At 29.2% G+C, this 22686-nt stretch overlaps 1 protein-coding gene across 2 annotated transcripts; it reads left to right on the forward strand.

Annotated features, from left to right (window-relative positions):
* Positions 1–917: 917 nt before the first annotated feature.
* Positions 918–21763, forward strand: LOC149884381 (uncharacterized). 2 transcript variants are annotated; one of them, XM_090098462.1, is made up of 10 exons: positions 918–995; positions 5978–6137; positions 6623–6780; positions 11752–11878; positions 12674–12732; positions 13297–13416; positions 20911–20997; positions 21091–21148; positions 21241–21327; positions 21586–21763. In XM_090098462.1, exons 1-10 carry the CDS (start codon positions 918–920, stop codon positions 21675–21677), a joined length of 1026 nt encoding a protein of 341 aa, XP_089954588.1. In that variant the 3' UTR covers positions 21678–21763. The 2 variants fall into 2 exon arrangements, with proteins under 2 accessions (XP_089954588.1, XP_089954589.1); XM_090098463.1 differs by lacking the exons at positions 918–995; positions 5978–6137 and having other exon boundaries at positions 6736–6780; positions 11829–11878; positions 20911–21148.
* The last annotated feature ends 923 nt before the right edge of the window (positions 21764–22686 follow it).

A 22686-nucleotide genomic window follows, 5' to 3' on the forward strand; every position in this document is an offset into this window, starting at 1 on the left:
TGTATATATAATTCATACATATATAACTCGTATATAATTTACATATATATATACATGTCGCGAGGTTAGAATTATTTTGTTCTATCTCCAAGTTTAAATGTTGGGAGAAAGTTTTTGATTTTTTCTGAAGTAAAAATTGTTTAAAGTTTTAGCTTTTATTTTTAAAGAAATAATAACTTATGATTTAAATAATTTATGTTTAAGCCATTTATTTAGAAAAAAAATTTAAAAAAAATGCGTATTTTAAAAGTTATTATTATTAACTAAAATAAATAACTCATTTTCTTCTAACTTTTAAAATTGGAGATAGAACAAAATAATAATTATTTTGTTTTAACCTCGCGATGTATTAATTATACATATATTTATATATGTATATATATATATATATAGAATTATTCTAACCTCGCGATGTATTAATTATACATATATTTATATATGTATATATATATAAGTTTTTATACATGCGAGTTATATATGTATGAATTATATATACATATATATGTATATATAATTCATACATATATAACTCATATAATATTTACATATATATATACATATATTAATTTTACATATATACGTATATATATATATATATATATATATATATATATATATATATATATATATATATATATATATATATATATATATATCCATATCCATAATAAATGCACATGGATATATATTCATATGTTGCATAACTAATTTATAAGATGCAAAGGTTGTTATACTTAGTATTTCCTAAAAGTTAAAATTAAGATATCTAAACTAGCTTTTGTTCCAAAAAAGCCAGACTTTTTTGAAACTATTGTTTTATTTTTTAAAAATTACAATGACTTAAAACAACTGAATTTTAAGTAATAAATGAATCAGGTTTTTTTACAAGTATTTATATGTACTGTTTTACATAGAAAATGGCACAAGTTTCTAGAAATTTCTCTGAATCATTGAGTCCTCGACAGACCAATGTTAGTCTTCAAAACGTTGGAAAGGTATATTATTACTTGATCTTAAAATGTAAGTTTAAAGGATTTTTGTTTGCATTTATTATTTTTATAATTTGTATAATTTGTATATTTGCATAATATTTGGTTATAAGTTTATTTATTTAAAAATATTTTATCTAGACTATGATTAACAGTACTGTGAATAAGGTTTAGCCCACTTATTAAAACTTATGTTTTTTTAACATATTTTGAATAATAGCTTCTGAATATTTTTTTAAACAAAACAATGTCTTATTTTAAACACTACTATACACTATTTTAACAAACTAAAGCAATAATCATCAAAATATTAAATAGTTTGTTGTATTTAGATATCTAAAGTGTTTATTTTTATAATATGCTGACCTAAACCCAATTCGTATCAGCTCGTTTAATTTGGTTTCGTCTTGAATTTTTGTTTATTAATTGCTGTGAAGACTTCATATAAGATGATTGTACAGTTTACAAAGATGTTTTTTACACTTTGTGTGTTTACTATCATTTTTTGTTTTTCCAAGAGCAAAACTTATTTTAATAAAAGCTTTTTTGTTTTTTTTTGTATTATTTTGTTTATTATTAAAGTGCTGAAATGGGTAAAGTTCCACTACTAAAATGTAAAAAAAATGATCCTCCTTTATGTAGGATTCCTTGATGAAAGATTCTCAACAACAAGTTGTCCGAAAAACAAAATATTCAAGGACAGCCATTAGAGAAATTATAAAAAAATTTTAAAGCTCGAGATCTCTTGAGGATAAAGCTTAAAGTGGAAGACCTCAAAAGCTTAAAAAATATGACATAAAGTATTTAAAAAAAGTGTTTCTGCGAAATTGGAAAAAAACCTCCAGTAAACTGGCCAAAGGCAATCAAGCAGCTACTGAGACCAAAGCTTCCTCATCTTGCATTCGACGAAATTTGCTAAGAGCTGAGTTAAGAGGGTGTGTTGCAGTTCGAAAGCCTTTACTACGTCGTCGAAATAAAGAAAAAAGACTTATATATGCAAAACCGCATAATAATTGGACGCAAAAAAATGTTAAACCGTGTACTGTAAACAGAAAAATCAAAATTTGAATTGTTCGGTAGCAGAAGACGGCAGTGTGTAAGAAGAAGGGTTGGAGAGGCTTATTGCCCTGATTGTCTACATCCAACAATCAAGCATGGGGGAGGTTCTGTTTTAGTTTGGGGTTGTATTTTATTATCTGGAGTTGGTGATTTATGCAGAATTGATGGCAAACTGACAGGAGAACAATATACAGAAATTTTAAGACATCGTGCAATACCATCTGGAACGAGACTAATTAGTAAAAAGTTCATTCTACAGCAAAACAAAGTCCAGATTTGAACATTATTGAACATGTTTGAGATTATTTGGATAAAAAAAAGCCTGAATATAACCCCAAAAATGTCGACATATGTTTCCGAATATTAAAAAGAGAGTGGGCCAGTATTCGGTAAATCTACAGTGAAGCGGCCTAAAATAATTTTACATTTTTGCTTTTAAAAAATACGGTGGAGAGTAAAGAAATGCGTTTAAATAGATTAATAGATGCACGGATGAGTGATTTTAAAAACGAAATAAACTTTTGAAGTTGATAAAATAAAAGTAGTGCAGCGCGCTTGATTTTAAATTACTATACCATATATTCATGTATAACATACACAAATATCAGGTAAAACTTGTTTTAAATCTTATCGTAAATTGCGGCAACAGTTCGGTATAAACGAAGATTTGTTCACTTCCCATCCTCACGAATTTATGTGGCGCCAACAGTTTAAAAATGTCCCTATATTCTCAACATTTCTTTCTTGTGTGTCCCGCAATATCCTCTGTAATTGTTAAACTAAACGGCTTTTTTAATAGCCACATATCTTTTAAAAACACATCATCATGAACAATTATTATATTAACCTATATTCTTTAAGTATAATTGATAACTAATCAAAATCAATTTTACACATAGCATATAGAGTAAAAAGATAATAACAATATCATTAAAATAACATAATAACCATAAAAAACGTTATATAAAAAAGGGCTATCATATGAAATTTTAGAAAAATTAGGACATCATGTCTTTTTTAACCTGTGAAATCAGGACAAATATAAATAAGCAGAAAGTCTAAATCAGGACAAAAGCTCGTCACACTAAATGTGAAAATGACAAAAAATACAACATTAAAAACCAGCTTTATTTTACATTTTTGTAATGACTACAAGAATTATTTCTTTTCTTTGCTTTTAAACCAATCATATTTTTCACTAGAGTGTACTTTTTTAAGGAACAACTGGTCATTTTTTATCTTTTCATAGAACTGTGAGCAATTGAGATCAATATTTAACTTACAAAAAAGCAAACTTTTCACAGTAGAAACTAGCAAAAAATTTGCTACTGAAATGCCCTTTTCCCCAAAATGTTTAATCATCAGGACCCATTTTTCTTCACAACTCATATCATCAGATTTCCAAGTTTCAGAATTAGTTGACAAGTATGCCTTGACCAAAACAACTTCATCAAATAGTTCATCAGTATTTATTGCTGTACATCCAATTTTTCGGTTAATTCTTTCTGCAGCTTCTTCCAACTCTGGAAATGTTATTGCATTGTTTTGAATCCACATGAACTTTTCAGCATCAGCAAAGCTATCTTTCCAAAGGTCAATATAAGAAAGGCATCTCTCGTAAAAACCAGTAAATTCTTTTTTGACAGCAATTTCGTCAATAATTTTGTCTTCAAATAGTTTTGCAAATATCTTTTCAGCTTCCAGTGGAATAAACTTATTCTCAAATCTCTCCTTCAGATTATTCTGCAATACCTTTATCTCATTAACAATATCACATGCACTTGCTCTTGTTTTTTCAATTCTCAGAATTGTTTTGTTGAATGTCTGAAGCTGACCATGAACAAACCAAAGATACATTTCACCACGTTCATCGCTAAAGAACTTACTAATTATCACTGGAGATTGCTCTTGAGAACAGAAGAAAGATTTTAGTCCCGCAAAGATTTCCGAAATTCTCTGAATTGCGGGTAGTAAAGAGAGGAATCTTGTGCTTCCATGCTGCAAAACTCTCTTGTAGTGAACATCAGCAAACTCGCAGAATTCTTGCAGTTGAGTAACTCTGACAGTGTAGATGTGAAAATATTTGTAAATTTTCACCACAAGAGCTTCAACATCAGTTGGTAAACCATCGACAGCTGTTTGAATGCAGTTGTGAGCTATGTGAGCTCCTCAGCCAATCCCTACAATCTCTCGACAAGAAACTTTTTCAACCGACTGTAAACATTGTTTTGTCCTCGTCTTTTCACTCCACCAAAGTTTGTGTTGCAGTTGTCACCACAGAATCCAATCACTTTCCTTGATAAATCATGGCTATTGATGGCAGATTGCAGAGCATTGCACAAAGTTTCTGATGTTGCACCAGGTACATTTTGAAATTCCAGTAATTTAACTTTTACTCCAGGCACAAAATATCTAACAAGGACAGAAAAAAGTTTCAGTTCATTTCGGTTAGATGTATCAGTTGCAATGGTGATAAAAGTAGCTTTCTTCAACTCCTCCATAATTTCTTCAGAAATCATTGGTAGAATAACATTGAGAATAATAGCCTCACATTTTGTTCTTGCAAGTCCAAACTTTGGTTCAAAAAGTTTTGAAATTAATTTGGTAGAGCAATCAGCAGTTTTGAAGCTCAAATCATGAATTGCAGTGTGAAAACCAAAAGTAGCCAATACTAGATCTTTATCACTTAAATTATCAGTCTTGAAGAACGATGTTATTGATGCAGAACTTGCTGATGCTTTCAAAGCATTTTTGTGTCTCTCCGTTGTTAAATGCTTGGTGATGTCTGTCCTTCCGCCATTTGCAACAGAAAATTCAGTCAAACAATCTCCGCATCTAACTTTTTCACCACTTTCATAAACTTTATTCAGAAAAGGAAATTCATTCTTCAGAATTTCATTAAAATGGCACTTTCTTTTCGACATTTTGACTTTAATAAAGGATTTTTTTTAACTTTAAGTTAAAGTAAAAGTTTAACACTAAAAAACCCTCTGTCACGAAGTAGAAACTTCGTAAAAGTGGAAAGTACCAAACCAGCAAAAACAAAAGTAAAGTACTGCCTTATCATGTCTGCTACCACTGCCATTTCTGCCAGCACTGCCTAAAATTGCAAGAAAATAGTAAATATTGAATGGAGAAGTTGGAGTTGCCAAGTCAACAATTTTCTCTTTGCTTTATTTTTTAGTTTTTGTCAAAATGATATTTTTTTCTTTTTTGTTATGGTTTTTTAAAATCAGGACATTTTGGCACCTGATCAGGACAGTCAGGACAGACCCTTCAAATCAAGATAGTCCTGATGAAAATCAGGACTATGATAGCCCTATATAAAAAGTACACAGTTCCAAAATTAGAAAAAAAAAAAAGTAAAAAAACTACTTTATAACTTATCTAATTTGCTTTTAATAAATAGTCTATGACGTTTTCAGTCTCCGCGAACGAGAGCGCAAAAAGCAAAAATGTAATATTATTTTAGGCCGCTTAACTGTAGATTTACCCAGTATTCTACAAAGTTTCATTACAATTCCAGGAGATTCGCTTCTGTGTTTAATGCAAAGGGCGGACTTAGGAAGTATTAACTGTTTTTTCTTCATGTATCATAATTGATTAAATTATTTCAAGATATTTTTGTTTGTAATATATGTGTCTATAAACCTAATTTTTTTGTTCTTCACAAGTCCTTCATATTTTTACAATAAAATCAAAAATAATTATAAAATTATGGTGGGCTAAAACTTATTCACAGTACTGTAGCTGTCTTCATTAAAAATGAAACATAAAGTGGATGTTGTATATGTATATACGTTAATGTAGAAAATTGGAAATGAAAGGATATAGCAATGCATTTAAAATATCTATTTATGCTGTATCATATTTAACAAAGAAATTTTAGTATTTTAATTACTAAAATAATTTTTGTTTAAATTTTCTAGTTCCGCTTAGTAAATGATTTGAAACCAACAGAACTGACATTTATCTTGTTAGCTTTTGTGAGTGTAGTAAGTGCTGGTATAATAACTGTGGTGCGTATACGTGAATCCAAGCCTCCAAGTTCAGACTTCACTTTTGCTCTTTTGCTGTTGATAAATTTAAGTAAGTTTCTATTATTTCACTGTTTTGTATTTTGTAAATACATGTTTCAAAAATATATTTTACACACACATATATGAAGTTGTTTAAATTTATTATGTATAACGCTGCTACAATTACTTTTGTGAATAGGAAAAACTGTATGCACATATTGCACATATCTCATATATTTAACATATTCTTTTTTATTTTAAAAGCAGAGTTCATTAAAATTAATGAGTTTCTTTCTTTCTATTTTTTTACTTTCTTTTTGAGAGTGGTTTTATGTTCCTTTCTAAAATTATTTCATTGTTAATTAAAAAAAGGAAAAGAAAAGATATCGTCCCTTCATAAACCAAAATATTAGTTTAACTGATATAATGGCTACCAGTAATTAGACTATTAAAGATAAACAAAAAGCTTATGTATGGTTTTTTTGTTTAATATTTGTAATTGATAAATTTAAATAAAATCTGTAAATTTTAATTTTGAATTTTTTCTTTTTATAGTATTCATTATGTACTATATTATACATGGAATTTTTCGTGAGCGTCCATTTGAGCTGCTTGTGTCCATTATTGCTACAGTGATTGTGATGCTGTACTGCATTGTTGAGTTCGGAGTTAAAGGTCGGTATGATAAGAACGGTACATATATCTTAAAATTGGTAAGTAAACGATATAAGTATACATTCTTTATATGTTTTAATCATAGCACTTAAGTGATAACTTTTACTCAATTCTGAATAAATGTTTTGCACTCCCATTTCAGTAGGGAAATATGTGCAAAAAATAGAAAATTTCAATAATGCTGTATTTTTAACTTTAAAAAGTTAGGTTTTTAATACAATCTGGCCACATACTAAAATTTTTGCACACTTAGTTCAATAAAGTTATAAGTGTAAAATAGAAAAATCATGGAAAATGAAGAAACAATTTTTTAAAACTATAAAATTACTCGTAACCTAACTTTTTTTAATTACATAACTAAACAAAGAAATATATAAGTGTAGCTGCACATGTATGCAGATTAAGGGGTCAGCAAAGTTGTTAAACAATGCCATAGAGTGAGTTTTATTAAATGTAGCTGTATTGGATCAGAAACATAACATGTTTATAGTTAAAGATACGGTGTTTTGAAATTTTCTGTTTTTTGCACTAATGTCCCTATTGAACTGGAAGTATGGTTTATGTATATTACAGTTAAAACAAATAATTAAGTAAATTAAAGTTTAAATTACCAAAACTATTTAGGATATAATACTTAAATTTTAAATTATATAATTTAGATCTGATGAAGCCAAATATTTCTAAGGTGTTACGGAAAATGCTCATTGTAACATGAATTCGATATATATTTACCATAGTGTAAAAACAGATCAGTTAGTGTCTTAATATTTGCCTTTTTATTTATAAGACCTAAATCTCATGTCATGTACAAATGACCTCTTTTTGATTTTGTCAAAAAAGAAGAGATCATTTTTGAACGAATTAAATTTTTAAAAATATTTTTCTTAGTAATTTTCAAAAAACAGCTTCAAGTTGTTCATATCTTTGGGTATGCAATTCGTTATGAAATAGACCAAAATTGTTGCCACATTCAGGTCTTCACAGTAACTCTTGCATCGTAAATAAGCTGAAATAAACTTTATCTGAAGTCAACTCATAGTTGCAAAATCAGTTTAAGGATAGGTATCAATAAAGGTGTATGTCATTTGTGGTTTTATTCAACTATAAAAGTTCTTTCAAGATGTTAAATCGAAAGAAATTTGTTGCCTTTTTTTTTTGTTTTCACTTTACTTCCTTGTGCAGATTGCTTTTGTATTTCTTTGCTGCAGCTGGCAGTCTCTTTCCATTTAAAAGACCTCGACTATTGAGAGTTTGCATCAACTGCTGATTGATGTTAGAAACACATTTTGCAAGAAACTCATGTCACTTAAGTTAAATATCGCTGAATGGAAATCGGAATGAGATGCTGAAACTGTTAAGCTTACTCAAAGATATCTTTCAATAAATCTCATTACTAATACTAGCATCTGGATGTTTCTCTTGAAAAACTAAAAAAAATTTATGTATGTCATTTTGAGAATCATGTTATAGAACTTTTTAAAGGTATAAAAAAGGATGAAAGTAACTTTTATAAACAATTATTTTGAATTATTTATCAAAGAACTTACCTATGGTGTTAAGAGGACTCTTGATTCTTTTGACGTGCCTATTGGTGATACCGAAGAATGCCATAAATAAAGCAGACTTGCACTAGTTTTGTAGGCTAATTGGCACTAATGACGCTGAAAAATAAAAATATGAGTTCAGCGTATTTTTATCAGACATTATATTGATTTTTGTCTCTAGATCCATCTTTCCTGCTCATTGGTTATTTGAGAATATTTAAGATACAATGACAGACTAAGCAAATCACATTTAATGATTACACATTGCTTTTGTCTCTTTCTTTTGCTTATAAACTGGAAAAGGCCATTATTTATGTTGATAATATTAAGAAAAACTCTTTTTGATTAGTTGAGTGGTATTACACATATTGTGAATGATATCTAAAATAATATTGCAAAAAGCTGCTTCCAAATAATTGTTATAAAAATATTATAATGATGCTTAGATATTTATATAAAAACTGAAACTTAAGGCTGAGATTGTCATACTGCATTATCAAATACGTACAACTTAAGTTTGGTTAATAAATAAGTCACAACTTGTAAACAGTATAAATAGAAGGGAAAAGGTATACGTTTTATTTGCAGCCAGGTTTCAATAAAGAAAACTATTAGAAAAATGAAACTTTTAACGCATGAATCTTTCGCTCTTTACTAAGGCAAAAGTTAGACTCAAGTTAATCCTAACAATTTCAACTCTGGTAGGCATATGCCAGAAGAGAATAAACTACAATATTTTATTGTCACTGAAAAATATTTTTTCATATATTCTCTAAAAAGGAGCACAAAAAATAGTTTGTAACATTTATATGAGGTAATTATACCTTTTTCATACAGAAAGTTTGTCTTATTCTGTTTTTTCCAATGCATACAATTTCTTATATCATCTTTTTTAAGGGACTATGCTTGTCCAACAAAGCAATTTAAGTTTAGCTTGTCATATAAATCACTTTTTAAGAACGTTGATTAACAAGCCTTCTGGAAGTTATGCGATTTAATAGCAAAAAACATTATGAAAGTATAAACAAAAGGACACTTATCGAAACGTATTGGCAAAATGGAAAAAGCCTTTTAAGAAAAGTAAAAAAATAATTTAAAAAAGATAAAGACACCAGAGCAAATTGTTAAAATGATTTCAAGCTGATGCAAGAAAAGCAGAAACTGGAACTTGATAACCTATTTGATATTTCTCAAGCAAATGATTTTAATCTGTTAAGTGTGTAGCTCTCTCGCAGCGAACACAACGTTTCAATTCTACATTCTCTCTTATCCTAAAAACTCTCCTCTACCAAAATTTTGCATTTAATTTATACTTAAAAATTACCTCAGATACGTTCATAAAAAAACCGCTGAACCTATATGTATAATATTTCAAAGAAACTACTTCAATATCCGCTTTGTTGGTTCTTTGTTCTTTGAAATATTTAAAGCTTTACGTAATTTCTTCCGCGCAATTTAATTACACTCCTCCTTAATCCTTAGGGATCACATTCGATTCAAACCGGCTCTTTCTTTCCGGAATATCACATTAATGCTTTTTTTTTTTGCGGATCCAAATCTCAGACACTGCTTCTAGCAATCTAACTACAAGTACAAGTACCATCCCCCTTGTTAGGTTACTTCGCCAGACACGAAAAACGTTATAGATCAGCAAAAGAGACATCCACTTTTTCCTCATCTTCCGCTTCATATGCAACTCATGCCACGTAGGCATCCAAAGAAAAAACTCAATAAATATAAACACATCTTCGATTCGCTTCGCATCTTTCTTGTCTTCCACTCAAAAACCATTGTAAGCACCACTTCGCAACAAGACATGAAAGAGCACTGTCAACAAAGCAATGTGCTTCTCTGCAACCACTTGATTCGGTTTTGGATGTACCATCGCATTTTTTCAAAGATGTTCGAAATATTCGAAGGAGACTCCATCAAGTGCCCGGTTAGCTAATATTTTTCTTGCAGCGAACACAGCGTTTCAACTCTACATTTTCTCTTCCCCTAAAAAACTCTCCTCAACCAAAATTTTGCATTTAATTTATATTTAAAAATTACAATAAATACGCTCATAAAAAAACTGCTCAAACTTTATGAACTTCTTCCACGCAATTCAATTACAAAGTGTACAGTATGATAACAGTTTTTGAATTACTTAGAGGGAGAGAAGTTAACAAGATTTGCCTAAAAGTCAATAAATATCATACTAAGCAAGAAAGAATCATTAAGATGAGCTTTTAATAGCTGATGATCAACAGTTCTGGATTAAGTCTACTAACTGTGCATATCTTTTAGTGCAGCAAGCGTAATCTAAAATTTCGAAGTTATAGTGGGTCTCTAAATTTAGAAGTTATAGTGGGTTTTTTTTCATAAAAAACTAATTTAAAGGCGCTTTGTACTTAATGTTGTTTAGCCAAGTTTTTGCGAAAGATAGTTTTCCTGAGGTATTGATCCGTAATACTTTTAATGCAAAATGCAGCCCCAACTCCTTAGTATATAAAAACAGCCCTATACATCCACCATGCTTTGCAGTATGTTAAGTATACTAGGGTCTAAGCTGTACCAGCAGAACTAAAAAAAATAACTTTCAAATAAAGTTTCGGTTAATTAAAGCTTGTGGAATTTGCTATTTGAAATAAGAGCGCTACTCGACTTTCGCACCCTCCTTTTTTTATAATTGATAATGATAGACATATTTATGCTGATTAAGAATCGTATAAAGATATAGGTATCAAAGGTTAATGAAAAGTGCTCTAATCTAAAATTGAAAGTACAAATATATTCGACAAATCCTTAATGTTCGCCATCTTGAATATTGATAGTTCTTTTTCTAAGAGTTGTCTTTTAAAAGTATCATATATTTTATAAACTTCTCATTTAAAACTCACTTAGAGACAATTTGGTGGTTTAAATGACTATTTTGGCCAAACTATTATTTTGGCAGTTTTGATTCAATGATTTCATTAGTAATAAAACATATATATTGAGCAAATGTGATTTCCTGTATCTGTTGTTAATTTAGACAACAGAAGCAACCCCTGCATATTAAAATAATTTCACCTAACTTTACCTGTATTATTTTCTCATTTATAAGTACAAAACTGCGTGATACACAAGTAAATATTTCTCTATTATAGGAAAAGCTGTAATATATTATATAAACACTGTATATAATATTGCAAATATATATATATATACTTACTTATGCATGTATCTATATATATATGTATCTATCTATCTATCTATCTATCTATCTATCTCTCTCTCTATACACACACTCACATATATGTATATATATATATATATATATATATATATATATATATATACATATATGTGAGTGTGTGTATAGAGAGAGAGTAAACATGTTTGCAATAAAGTAATATATAATGCTACATTTATACCTTTTGTAAATAGTATAAATAGTTTAACGTACTTGTATTTATTTTGTTTTTTAAGACTTCTTTTTAGGTTCGTCTAATTGTAATTTCTGTTCTTGGTCCATTTGATATTGTCTTGGGGATAATTATTGCTTACATGTTTTACAGGTCCAAGAACCTTATTTTTAAAACTGTTGGTGGGAATCCATTATTTCAAGGTATGTATCATTATATTTAAGGCCTCAGTACTAAAGGTACTTAAACCATATTTTTGTCATATAAAATTAAAATAGCATTTAATGTTAATCCTATTTTTATCATTTTATTTAATTTTATGTGAATTTAAGATCTAATTAAGTTTATATTAGCACAGACATTATTGAAGCAGCTGGAACTTGATAATCTATTTGATATTTCTCAAGCAAATGATTTTAATCTGTTAAGTGTGTAGCTTTCTCGCAGTGAACACAACGTTTCAAGTCTACGTTTTCTCTTATCCTAAAAACTCTCCTCTACCAAAATTTTTCATTTAATTTATACTTAAAAATTACCTCAGATACGCTCATAAAATTTAGTGTCCATTTAGTGAAACAATAAAGTAAAAAAAATAAATAAATAAATATGGTATACAGTTGGAAAACCTCCTTTTTTCTAAGTTTTATATAAAAAAAAACCATTAACAGATGAAAATATAAAACTCCAATTTTTCAGGGAAAGAAAAATTTTGTGTTAAGATAAATTAGGAGACAAAAAAGTATGCGTATCCTTTTAAATATGTTTTTAATATGACAAAAATATATTCATTATCAAATATTAGCCATTGGTTGAAGTATTTTCAATTGAAAGCTTTTTGAAACAAAAATATTTTTATTGCAAGAAATTATAGCTAAACACTAGTCAATAGGAAAAGAATTTCAAATGCGAAAATTAGTGATATTGGATGTATTGTTACTATTTGTAATGTTTAATGGTTTCAGTATGACAAGAGAGTTTTTTTGTTTGCTATGCTTTAGACATGTGTCAAACAATGTTTATTTTCACTGTACTTTTGAAGTTCGATTTCCAGTTGGTAGTAAGTATTGTCTCACAAAAGATAATGTTGCAATTTACTTAATATATAATTTTTTAAATGATTTTTATCATTTTTATACTTGTTATAAATAAAAAACATTATTTTTAAATATCTATAAAAAATAGTCGGAAGGTTTATTAAACATACTTTAATGCCATTTCTTTTTTATAATTGTTATTTAAAAGCATATATAGCAAACGTGGTAATTACTTTCTTAAATGGTTGCATGTTAAAAGCAAAAGAGTTTTATTAGAAGCATTACTTTTTGATTGTGCTTTTACTTTTGTCCACAGCATCTTGTTCCGCTTTAACTTAAGAATCCCTCACATTTTTCAAAAAAATGTTTAAAATGGTTTCATTTAAGTTAGCGCTACAAGTGTATTGTTGTCCCTTTGGCGAACCAACAGTGGTCTTAAATCAGCAGCAGAAAAAAGTTCTGCATATTTGTTAAAAGTTAGATCTGTACAATATTTTTTAGGTTTTAATTGTGTGAGCGGTGAAAAATATTTTAAAATATTTCTTAAAAATTTTAATTCGAAACAACTAGCCTATATTTACTTTTAGATAAGCTTGCTTATTTTGATTGTAAGTGGTAGAAAGAGATCGCAGGAAAGGGGTGAAGATCTTGCTCTGAGTTTTGGAGTAGCATTGAGCTTTATCTGGGTTCTTTTAGGATTCTTAATGGTAAGGAGTGCAATATTGTTAAAAGAAAAACTCTGTTATTTAAAAATGGTCAACTTGTTTAAAAATATTCCTTTCGATTGGTTTGGAGGAATCATCAGCGTTTTTTTTTAACACACCAAATAAATTTTCTGTTTTAAAAACATAAACAGTCCAATTTGATAAACTTCAGAAACTCGATTTATCTTAAAACTCTGAATTATAAGAGTGTACTGTATTTGCTATTAATTGTTATTAAGGAATAAACCTAAGGTCGACGCTTCGTTCAGAGTAAGCACCGGATTCTAAAAATGTTTTTCATTCCAAGACGTTTTGATACGATACGAGAAATTCTAGATTGGTTTCGAGACCATGCGTATTTTTTGAAAAAGTTTTCGAGAAGATACCTACTGCTTGAGTTAAGGTTTCAACGAGAAGAAAGATGAATCCACTTCTTTTTTCAATTCAAATTAAATGTTGAAACATGGCCTTTTTTAATTTTGATTGTGTATAAGTGTATATCATCAATAAGAGCAATCACGTTGCAAGACTGGTATTGGTTTGCCTATAAATTTAAAATTGCTTCCTACAGATTTTCCTCCCACCGGGTGCGAAATTGCGACCTGACATTGATCATGGATTACTTATTACTTTGTTTGTTTTTTTCTTAAATTATAGCTATTTCTGTACATTAAACTCTAAATGTTTCAATAGCTAAGGGATCTTGTGCACAAGTCCATAAAGTCAAGGTAGGTCGCGGGTTCGCGCCCTATATTTGGTTAAACTTTAAACTTTGAAAGACCAATTAGATTGCTGAAAATTTCAGAAATCACAAATTACGATTAATGTTGCCTACACGTGGAGTTGCTGGCTTTTCGAAAGCAATAAACAAATTGGTCATCATAATAATCGCTGAAAGATTATTTGAAAATTAAAACATTGAAAGAGAAAAATTTGTTCCAAAAGAAACCAAAAAAGCAGTCCATTAAATTTTTGCAAACACTTTTTTTATTTTTAAAATAATTATAAATCTGAAAAAGTAATAAATTCAGCTGCGAAAAATAAAATAGCACCACAAAGCGTATTTCCCTTTTTGTTAAGAAAACACCATGCAAAAAATAAATTTTTTTTATAGCTTTTCTGTTTAAAATATTAGCTAACATGTTAATTTTCTAAAACAAATCGTTTTGGGAAAAAAACTGGTTGGTGTTGCTCGATTTTAATCAAAAATGCCAATTCTGACCGAAAAATAAAGTAGCACCACACAGTCTTTTGTTGTAAAATACTCTGGTAACGGTAAAAATAGTTGTGAAAATAGTAAGCGTTGGTTTTATTTTGCTGTTTTATTCGTTTTATGTTAGTGCGTATTAGTAGGAGACATTTACATATAAAAATGGGACGCGGAAAGCATTGTTGTGCAGAAAAACGAGAACTGATCCGAAAGTTGATATTAGCAGGGAAATCTTATAGAGAAGTTGGTCGTTAAGTTAAGTGTTCCAAGAAAATTATAAGAAATGCCATAAAATTTCAAGAAAAGCCTGAAACACGTGGTCGAAAACGTTCTATTTCAATATTACTGGCCAATCGCTTAGTGCGACAGGCTAAAAAGGAACCTTTAAAAACAGCTACCGAGCTTAAAAAGGACTTTAACATCGATGCAACAGTACAAACAGTTCGGAGTTGTCTGCGAGTTAATGGATGAAAAGCCTGTAGCCCCAGAAAAGTTCCACTTCTAAGTGCCAGACATGTTGTAAAGCGTATTGCGTTTACTAAAAAAACACTCAAATTAGCCACTCGAAAAATGGAGGAATGTTTTATGGACAGACGAAAATAAGATTGTGCTTTATGGTGGAAAAGGCTCTCGGGCGTATGTCAGAAGACCGCCGAATGCAGAATACAATCCAAAATGTACCATCAAAGCTATTAAACATGGAGGTTGTAGCATAATGATATGGGCATGCTTTTCTTATTTCGGAGTAGAGCCCATTCATCACATTACTACTATTATGGACCAACGCGTTTATGTTGATATATTTGATAAAGTGATGTTGCCGTATGCAGACTATGAAATGCCGTTGTCCTGGGTGTTCCAACAGGACAATGACCCAAAGCACACTAGCAAGAAGGCGAAGAATTGGTTTGAGGAGCATAAAGTGAACGTTATGGAGTGGCCAGCACAGTCGCCAGACCTTAACCCAATCGAGAATTTGTGGGCTGACGTAAAGGAGGTGGTTGCTGCTGCCAAACCCACCACGAAGGAGTCACTTTGGAACGTAGTTAAGGAGACATGGAGCGAAATTCCGCTAAAGCGATGTCAGGATATGGTAAACTTAATACCAAGACGTTGTGTAGCCGTCATTGCCAATAAAGGTCACGCTACAAAATACTAATATGTTAAGAAATAACTAATATTTATTGTAAAATGTTTAAAACAATTGATCTCATAATATTTCGTTATTTTAAAGTACACATTAAAGCTGTGGTGCTATTATTTTTTTCGCGTTTTATTTGATATTTTTTGAATTTTTGTTTAATAAATGAATACTATATATTAAAACTTGTATATTTTGTTTTTTATAAAAATTTAAAGCCATTTTACTTTTAAATATGTATTTAAAAGATTTTCAAACTATCAAAAATAGCTAAAAATTCTAATTTCAACTAATTTTTGGTGGTGGTGCTATTTTATTTTTCGCAGCTGTATATCGTAATAATAGTTTATTCTTTAAAACTTCATAAAATATTCTTTTTAAATAAGAAAAACACCGCTGAAACATTTCTTACAACTTAATCCCTTTTATTTCATTTAAATATTTAATTATTTCTCTATATTGTACTATGTTTCACTGGTCAAGTGTCTTGTGCACTAGTCTAATGTACTAAAGGTCTCGCGGTCGCGCCCCGTCAAAGGAGTAAGTTTATGTGGTAAAGTCTACTTGAATTGCGTTGTTTTGATACTTATCAAGCAGTTTTGATTTCAAGTTTCTAAATTCTTCTTTCCTTAACTTAACATCATCATCGCCGCTGAGAAAAATCACATTCAAACAATCGTCTTCTGTTACTTTAATTAATGCCCTTTATCAATTTAATGAACATCATAATCATCAACTGCGGACATCTCCTCATCTGACAATTAAAACAAATCTTTTTACTGTAAAATTTATCAAACTTGTTTAGTTAATATATTTTTTATTTATATTAGTTTATAATAATTTATTAGTGTGTTCAATTCTTTTAAAAACATTCTAATACTAAAAATACATTAAAATCTCGATAAGTAATAAAAATCTCGTAATAATAATTTATTTTTAAAAATTAAAAAAAAACAAGAATTTAAAACAAAACAAAACACTGTAAGAATAGTTCTTACTCGGGTGATTTAAGGCCAGTCTGAGAAATTTTCGTTTTATTTTCGTGTTACTTTTGTTTAAACGCGTGTGACGTGTTTTCACCTCGCGGGATTGATCTCATTAAGAGTTAGACGTTAAATATACCGTTATCAAAAGCCGATATTGTTTTTATAGAAACAGCCGATAATAGATAAAAATATACATCTATCAAATCTATACATTCATATTTAACAAAAAATAGTACTTTATTTTTATTAAATATAAATGATTATATTTACCTATTTAAAGTGTAAGTTCTTACTGAACTTGAGGTTCCAAAATATTACATCCTTTTTGAGAATACTGCTCAGAAATGCCTTTATTGGTTCAACCAAATTTTTTTTAAAGGAAAAAATATGACAATTTACTAGATCTTTCTTCGATACAAATGTGAAGAAACTGGCACTGAAAAGTTTTCATACTTTTTTTTGAGAATGATGAATTTCTTCTAGGCCTCCTAAAATTTTAGCTTCCATATAAAAACACTTAGAGAGTTTAGCTATGTTCTTAGGTTCAAATTTAAATGTTCCAAACCTATTCAACTTTGTACACTTGCATGGTAGAAATAGGAAACATGTAGTGAAATACCCCCTAAAAGTCTTTTGACTTTTTAAAGGGTATTTGTCACTTGCCTTTGATACAAAAAGGCTAAAGGTTGACGCTGGTGTATATTTTTCCTGATAATTTTATTTTTTCACTTTTCATTACTCCAAGCACAGGCTACATCTTAACATTTGACTCAAACAAATCAGGAGATAATAACTTACTTGAGTTTAGGAAATAAAAACTTATAGATAAACATAAGGTAGTAAAATATTTTCTTTCTAAAACAAAATACAGTTAAAGATTGTCTTTTAAACTGCAGTAAAAATAGGTTTTTTACCCCTGCCATCAGTCTGATCCACTATGTGCCTTATAAAACCTTGTATATATCAGTCTTTGTCAACTTACAAAAGTTTTCCAAAGTATTTTCTAAAAATTAACAATAGAGAAGCTGAATGAAAGAATGAAATTTAGCAAAACCCTATTGTGAGATTTAATACAATTATTTAGAGTGATCAATTATCGGTAAAAAAAAAAAGATTAATTAGTATTTAACATTATCATTTCTTACCTTTGCGATGAAATAATCTGCTTAACACTATGATCTCATTTCCATATATTGCATTTTGAAGAGTGCTTGATATTTATTTTTCATTGTCCTATGAGAAACAAGGATTAAAAAATTGTCAATATTAATCCAGCACCTTGTATTTTATACACATTATAATGTAGTTATCATATAATGAAAAAAAAAATGTAATGGAATTCAAGGAAGAAATAAAAAAACTTCTCTTTTATATTTGTATAGGTTTTATTTAGACCCACCACCAATAAAAGCTTCAAGGTTGACTAAAGACAAATAATTGATAAAAAACATTTGGATTTTGCAACTTTTCCTTGTACTTTCTAAACTTGTCTTGTTTTTTATCATTATTACATTTGCTGAAAAATGAAAATTTCACAAAACTTGTTGTAGTAATTCAAAAAATAACAACTTAGATGTATGTATGAATGCATGAATGTATGTATGTATGTATTTATGTATGTATGCATGCATGCATGTATGTATGAATGTATGTATGTATGTATGTATGTATGTATGTATGTATGTATGTATGTATGTATGTATGTATGTATGTATGTATGTATGTATGTATGTATGTATGTATGTATGTATGTATGTATGTATGTATGTATGTATGTATGTATGTATGTATGTATGTATGTATGTATGTATGTATGTATGTATGTATGTATGTATGTATGTATGTATGTATGTATGTATGTATGTATGTATGTATGTATGTATGTATGTATGTATGTATGTATGTATGTATGTATGTATGTATGTATGTATGTATGTATGTATGTATGTATGTATGAATGTATGTATGTATGTATGTATGTATGTATGTATGTATGTATGTATGTATGTATGTATGTATGTATGTATGTATGTATGTATGTATGTATGTATGTATGTATGTATGTATGTATGTATGTATGTATGTATGTATGTATGTATGTATGTATGTATGTATGTATGTATGTATGTATGTATGTATGTATGTATGTATGTATGTATGTATGCATGTATGTACTTCCTACATATACCAAGTATATTACACAGAAAATGAATCATTAAAATTAGAAAAGATTAGGTGAAACATTAAATTCATTTTCAAGTAAAAACCAATAACAAAAAGATAAACATAGCAACAAGACAACTGGTTTAACATATTTTCATGTAAAACTTTCAAACTAGAAAATGATTTTGGTTTTGCTTGAAACAGCTGCAAAATATTTAAAAATCTAAAACTTCATGTCTAATAAAATGTAAATTTGGTCACATGGTTTCACCCGACAAAAAAAATCTTAATTATTCTTATTGACTTTATTGCTCTAAGTGCCGTTAATGATGATTGCTTCTTTTAGTAGTGTTAGGGACGACGCCGGAAGATTATAAAAAACGTCGGATTTTCTGATCGTACCATCAATCACTAATTGTACAAGTGGATAATAACAATTATCGAAGTGTACAAGATTGAACATTACTGGAATAGATGTGCATAGAGATCATTTTGTTAATTTTTAAAGATATTCTTCTTTTTCAGAAAAGACAAAATTCGTGATAACCCATAACGTCGTAAAAAAATAATATTTTAATTTTTAACAGCTTTTGCTTGGTAATGTTCATTTTAGTGAATTGTTTCCCAAAAAAAGTCATGCTCAAAAGAAATGTTTGGTGGTGCAACCGAACACTCATAAAAACGAGACATGCCTTAAATCACCCGAGTACAACTTAAACCGTTTTATATGATTTAAATAATAATTTTCTGTCTAATTTTAACAACTTTTCAATGCTCGAGCGGTCTTGTGCACTGTTTCATTAAACTAAAGGTTGCGCGTTCGCGCCCAGTGGAGGGACAAAGTTTATGTGGTAAAATCGATTTGCACTGAATCATCGCATGGACTGAGAGCAATAGTGTTCCAACATCATCAGTGTCTTTAATTAACTTCCTTTTGGTAGGAAACATCATTGGTCATGGGCATTAAAGTCATTTCTGAACTTGGCTAATTCACTTGGACCTCATCATTTTCACTGAGGACAATCACCATTGTCTTCTCTTCCGTTAAATGGACATCATAATCACCCTTGAAATTCTCTGCTCCACAGTGACCATTGAAACAAACTTTTTTCTACATTATATATTAACCTTGTTTAAATAATAATTATGTTATTTATATTGTACATTGTTTCATTAGTCAAACGGTCTTGTGCACTAGTCCAGTGTACAAAAGGTCGAGAGTTCGAGCCCTGTAAAAGGATCAAGTCAATGTGATTGTCTGATTTCTAAGTTGGATGACTTCTTAAAAATTACAAATCTAAGTTGCAGTTGCTTGCAGATGGTCACTCTTGTGTAAGTTCCTGGTACCTACCTGGTGCCTACCAATATATCATTATAACCTTGAAGAAAAACTGAGTTGGTTATTACTTGGAATCTTCATCATCACCACTTGAAAACCCACTTATAAAACCATTGAAACAGAAAAATTTTTAAAAGTTTTATTTATTCATAACAAAAAACAAAATTAGAAACAAAAATGTTTCATGGATCGCGAAAAGAACAAAAATTCTCGTTGAAACTTTGCTATTTTAAAATTCTCGAAATAAAATTTTTTTCCACAGTCTCGAATTTTTCCTAAAATCTTGAAATGATAAGAGAAATCTCGTTATAAATGCAACTCTCGAAAATCTCGTAAAAACTTCATTTCGAGAGTCTAGGAATAAAATCTCGAAAAAAATCTTGTTTGCGTCGGGGTTTATTATATTTCGTCTCGAAACTTACGAGATATATCGAAAATTTTTAAAAGCGATTTTGAAATGTCTCGTCTCGTATCGCATAGTAATAAATTTCTCTACTGATTTTAATCCGAAAAGTTTCCAGAATCCGATGCTTAGATTGGAGATATGTTCAAATAACTATCATATATCAAATGCTTAGTTAAATTATTTGAAGGCCATTTGTAAAGTGTGTCAAATTGTCAAAGGATACTAAGATTTTTATTTTTATCTTCGTGCTAGGTGCGTTATGAGAAGATTCGAATCAGCTATTTTTTCTGGTTATTAGGAATAATGGAGCCAATATATATTGCTTGGTTGTTCAAAAGGGTTATACAATCAAATTTTGATGTTTTTTTTTACATAGATTTTAGTTTATACATGGATTATTTTTTAATCTTTTTTAAAAATTTTGTTTATAAGACTGCTGAGGAAATCAACGCTGAAGGAAAAATCATTACGATATGCATATTTGCCGCTGGTAAATTATTTTTTGAATAACTCAAAGCACTCTATATGAATTTGTGAACTTTTGGAATTTTTGAAATTATAACAAATCCGTAATTGGTCTAGGCGTTGTGGGCTTGCTTCTACGCATAATTGTCTATACTTGGTCTTATTTCGTCACAAAAAATTTCAGAAAAGGATTAAAAGAAAAAGGTTTGTGTATTGATCAAATCAGAAAATCGCGGGGATATTCATATGTTTGTTGCGTAAGGATATTCTTACGAATCGTACACTTGGATATTCTTATGCGTCGTGGAATGATTCTTATGTTGGACTTTTTTCTATTTTCTTTTTAAATTAGTTAAACTTTTGAAAAATTATATAAATGAAAGTATTAAAACCACTGGTTAAAACAAATTTTTTTTTAATTTAATTATTATTATTAGTAATTTTTTTATTTTTTTGCATTAGTGTATGGACAAGGTTCTTGGTTACCATCATGTCCTAAATTGGCTGAAAGTCCGCAAATTCAAATTAATTACAACGCTATGCAAACATTTTAAAGTAGTCCATTAAGCAATCTTTGTAAAATTGCTGATATTTTCGCTTTTTAAATCTTTTTGTTTGTCCATAACAATAAAACTTTCATGTCCAGAACTTCTTTTTATAAATGAGTTTTTGCAAAAAGTTGATAAAAAAGTTTATCACATCAAGAGTGTAATAAAATTTGTGCCTACTGTTTTTGTCTCACATATTTTTACTTTCGTTTGATGACTTTTTATAAATATATACTTTCTGTATAAGCTGTTTAATATATTAATTATAAATATTTTTTGTTCTCAGTTTATGTTAATATTTTTTACAACTCTCTTAGTAAAAGACGATATCGGTTATAAATATATCGAAGAAATAAATCATTTTTACACGAACCTGTTTCTAAATAAAGCTTGTTTTAACAATTCTAGATTAATAGTAGATTCTATCTACAGTAACAATGATTATTCTACAATAAAGAAGATAATGCATATTAACCTACTGTATTTTCCGTTCGGTAATATAAAGTCTCCACTAGATTACAGCAAAACCATTTTTCAAGAAAAAACTCATTCCCAAAATCTACATATTGCAAATCTTGGGATGAGGTTTTAAGTTGCTCATAATATCTTTCCTGAATACTTTGTAATATCGGCCTCGTTATTAAATGATGTTATTAAAAATCAATTGGATGAAAGACTCCATGGCCGCCGAGAGGGGGGGGGGAGGGTGGAAGGGGATTACCGGGGCCCCGTGTTGGTACAAATAGTTTTTTAAAGTAATTTTTAAAAGATTTAAATAGTTTCGACTTTTAAAAGATTTAATTAACTTTTATTTTAAATTTTCAATGACCAGAGCACACTTCTTTTGGTTCTGGGTATATAATTGATCATAATGAGGGCCCCTTAAAAAAACTTCCCCGGGGCCCGAAATTTCTCTCGGCTGCTATGAATGACTCTGTATGATGAAACTTCGGAAGTAAAAGAAGATTTTAAATCTTCGTATATAAAAAAGGTACCCGATAGATTGAACGTCTTA

This window comes from Hydra viridissima, unplaced genomic scaffold (assembly GCF_058129835.1).
Source record: "Hydra viridissima isolate aposymbiotic clone 2 unplaced genomic scaffold, HvirCarnegie_v1 scaffold_9, whole genome shotgun sequence".
Lineage (NCBI taxonomy): Eukaryota > Metazoa > Cnidaria > Hydrozoa > Anthoathecata > Hydridae > Hydra > Hydra viridissima.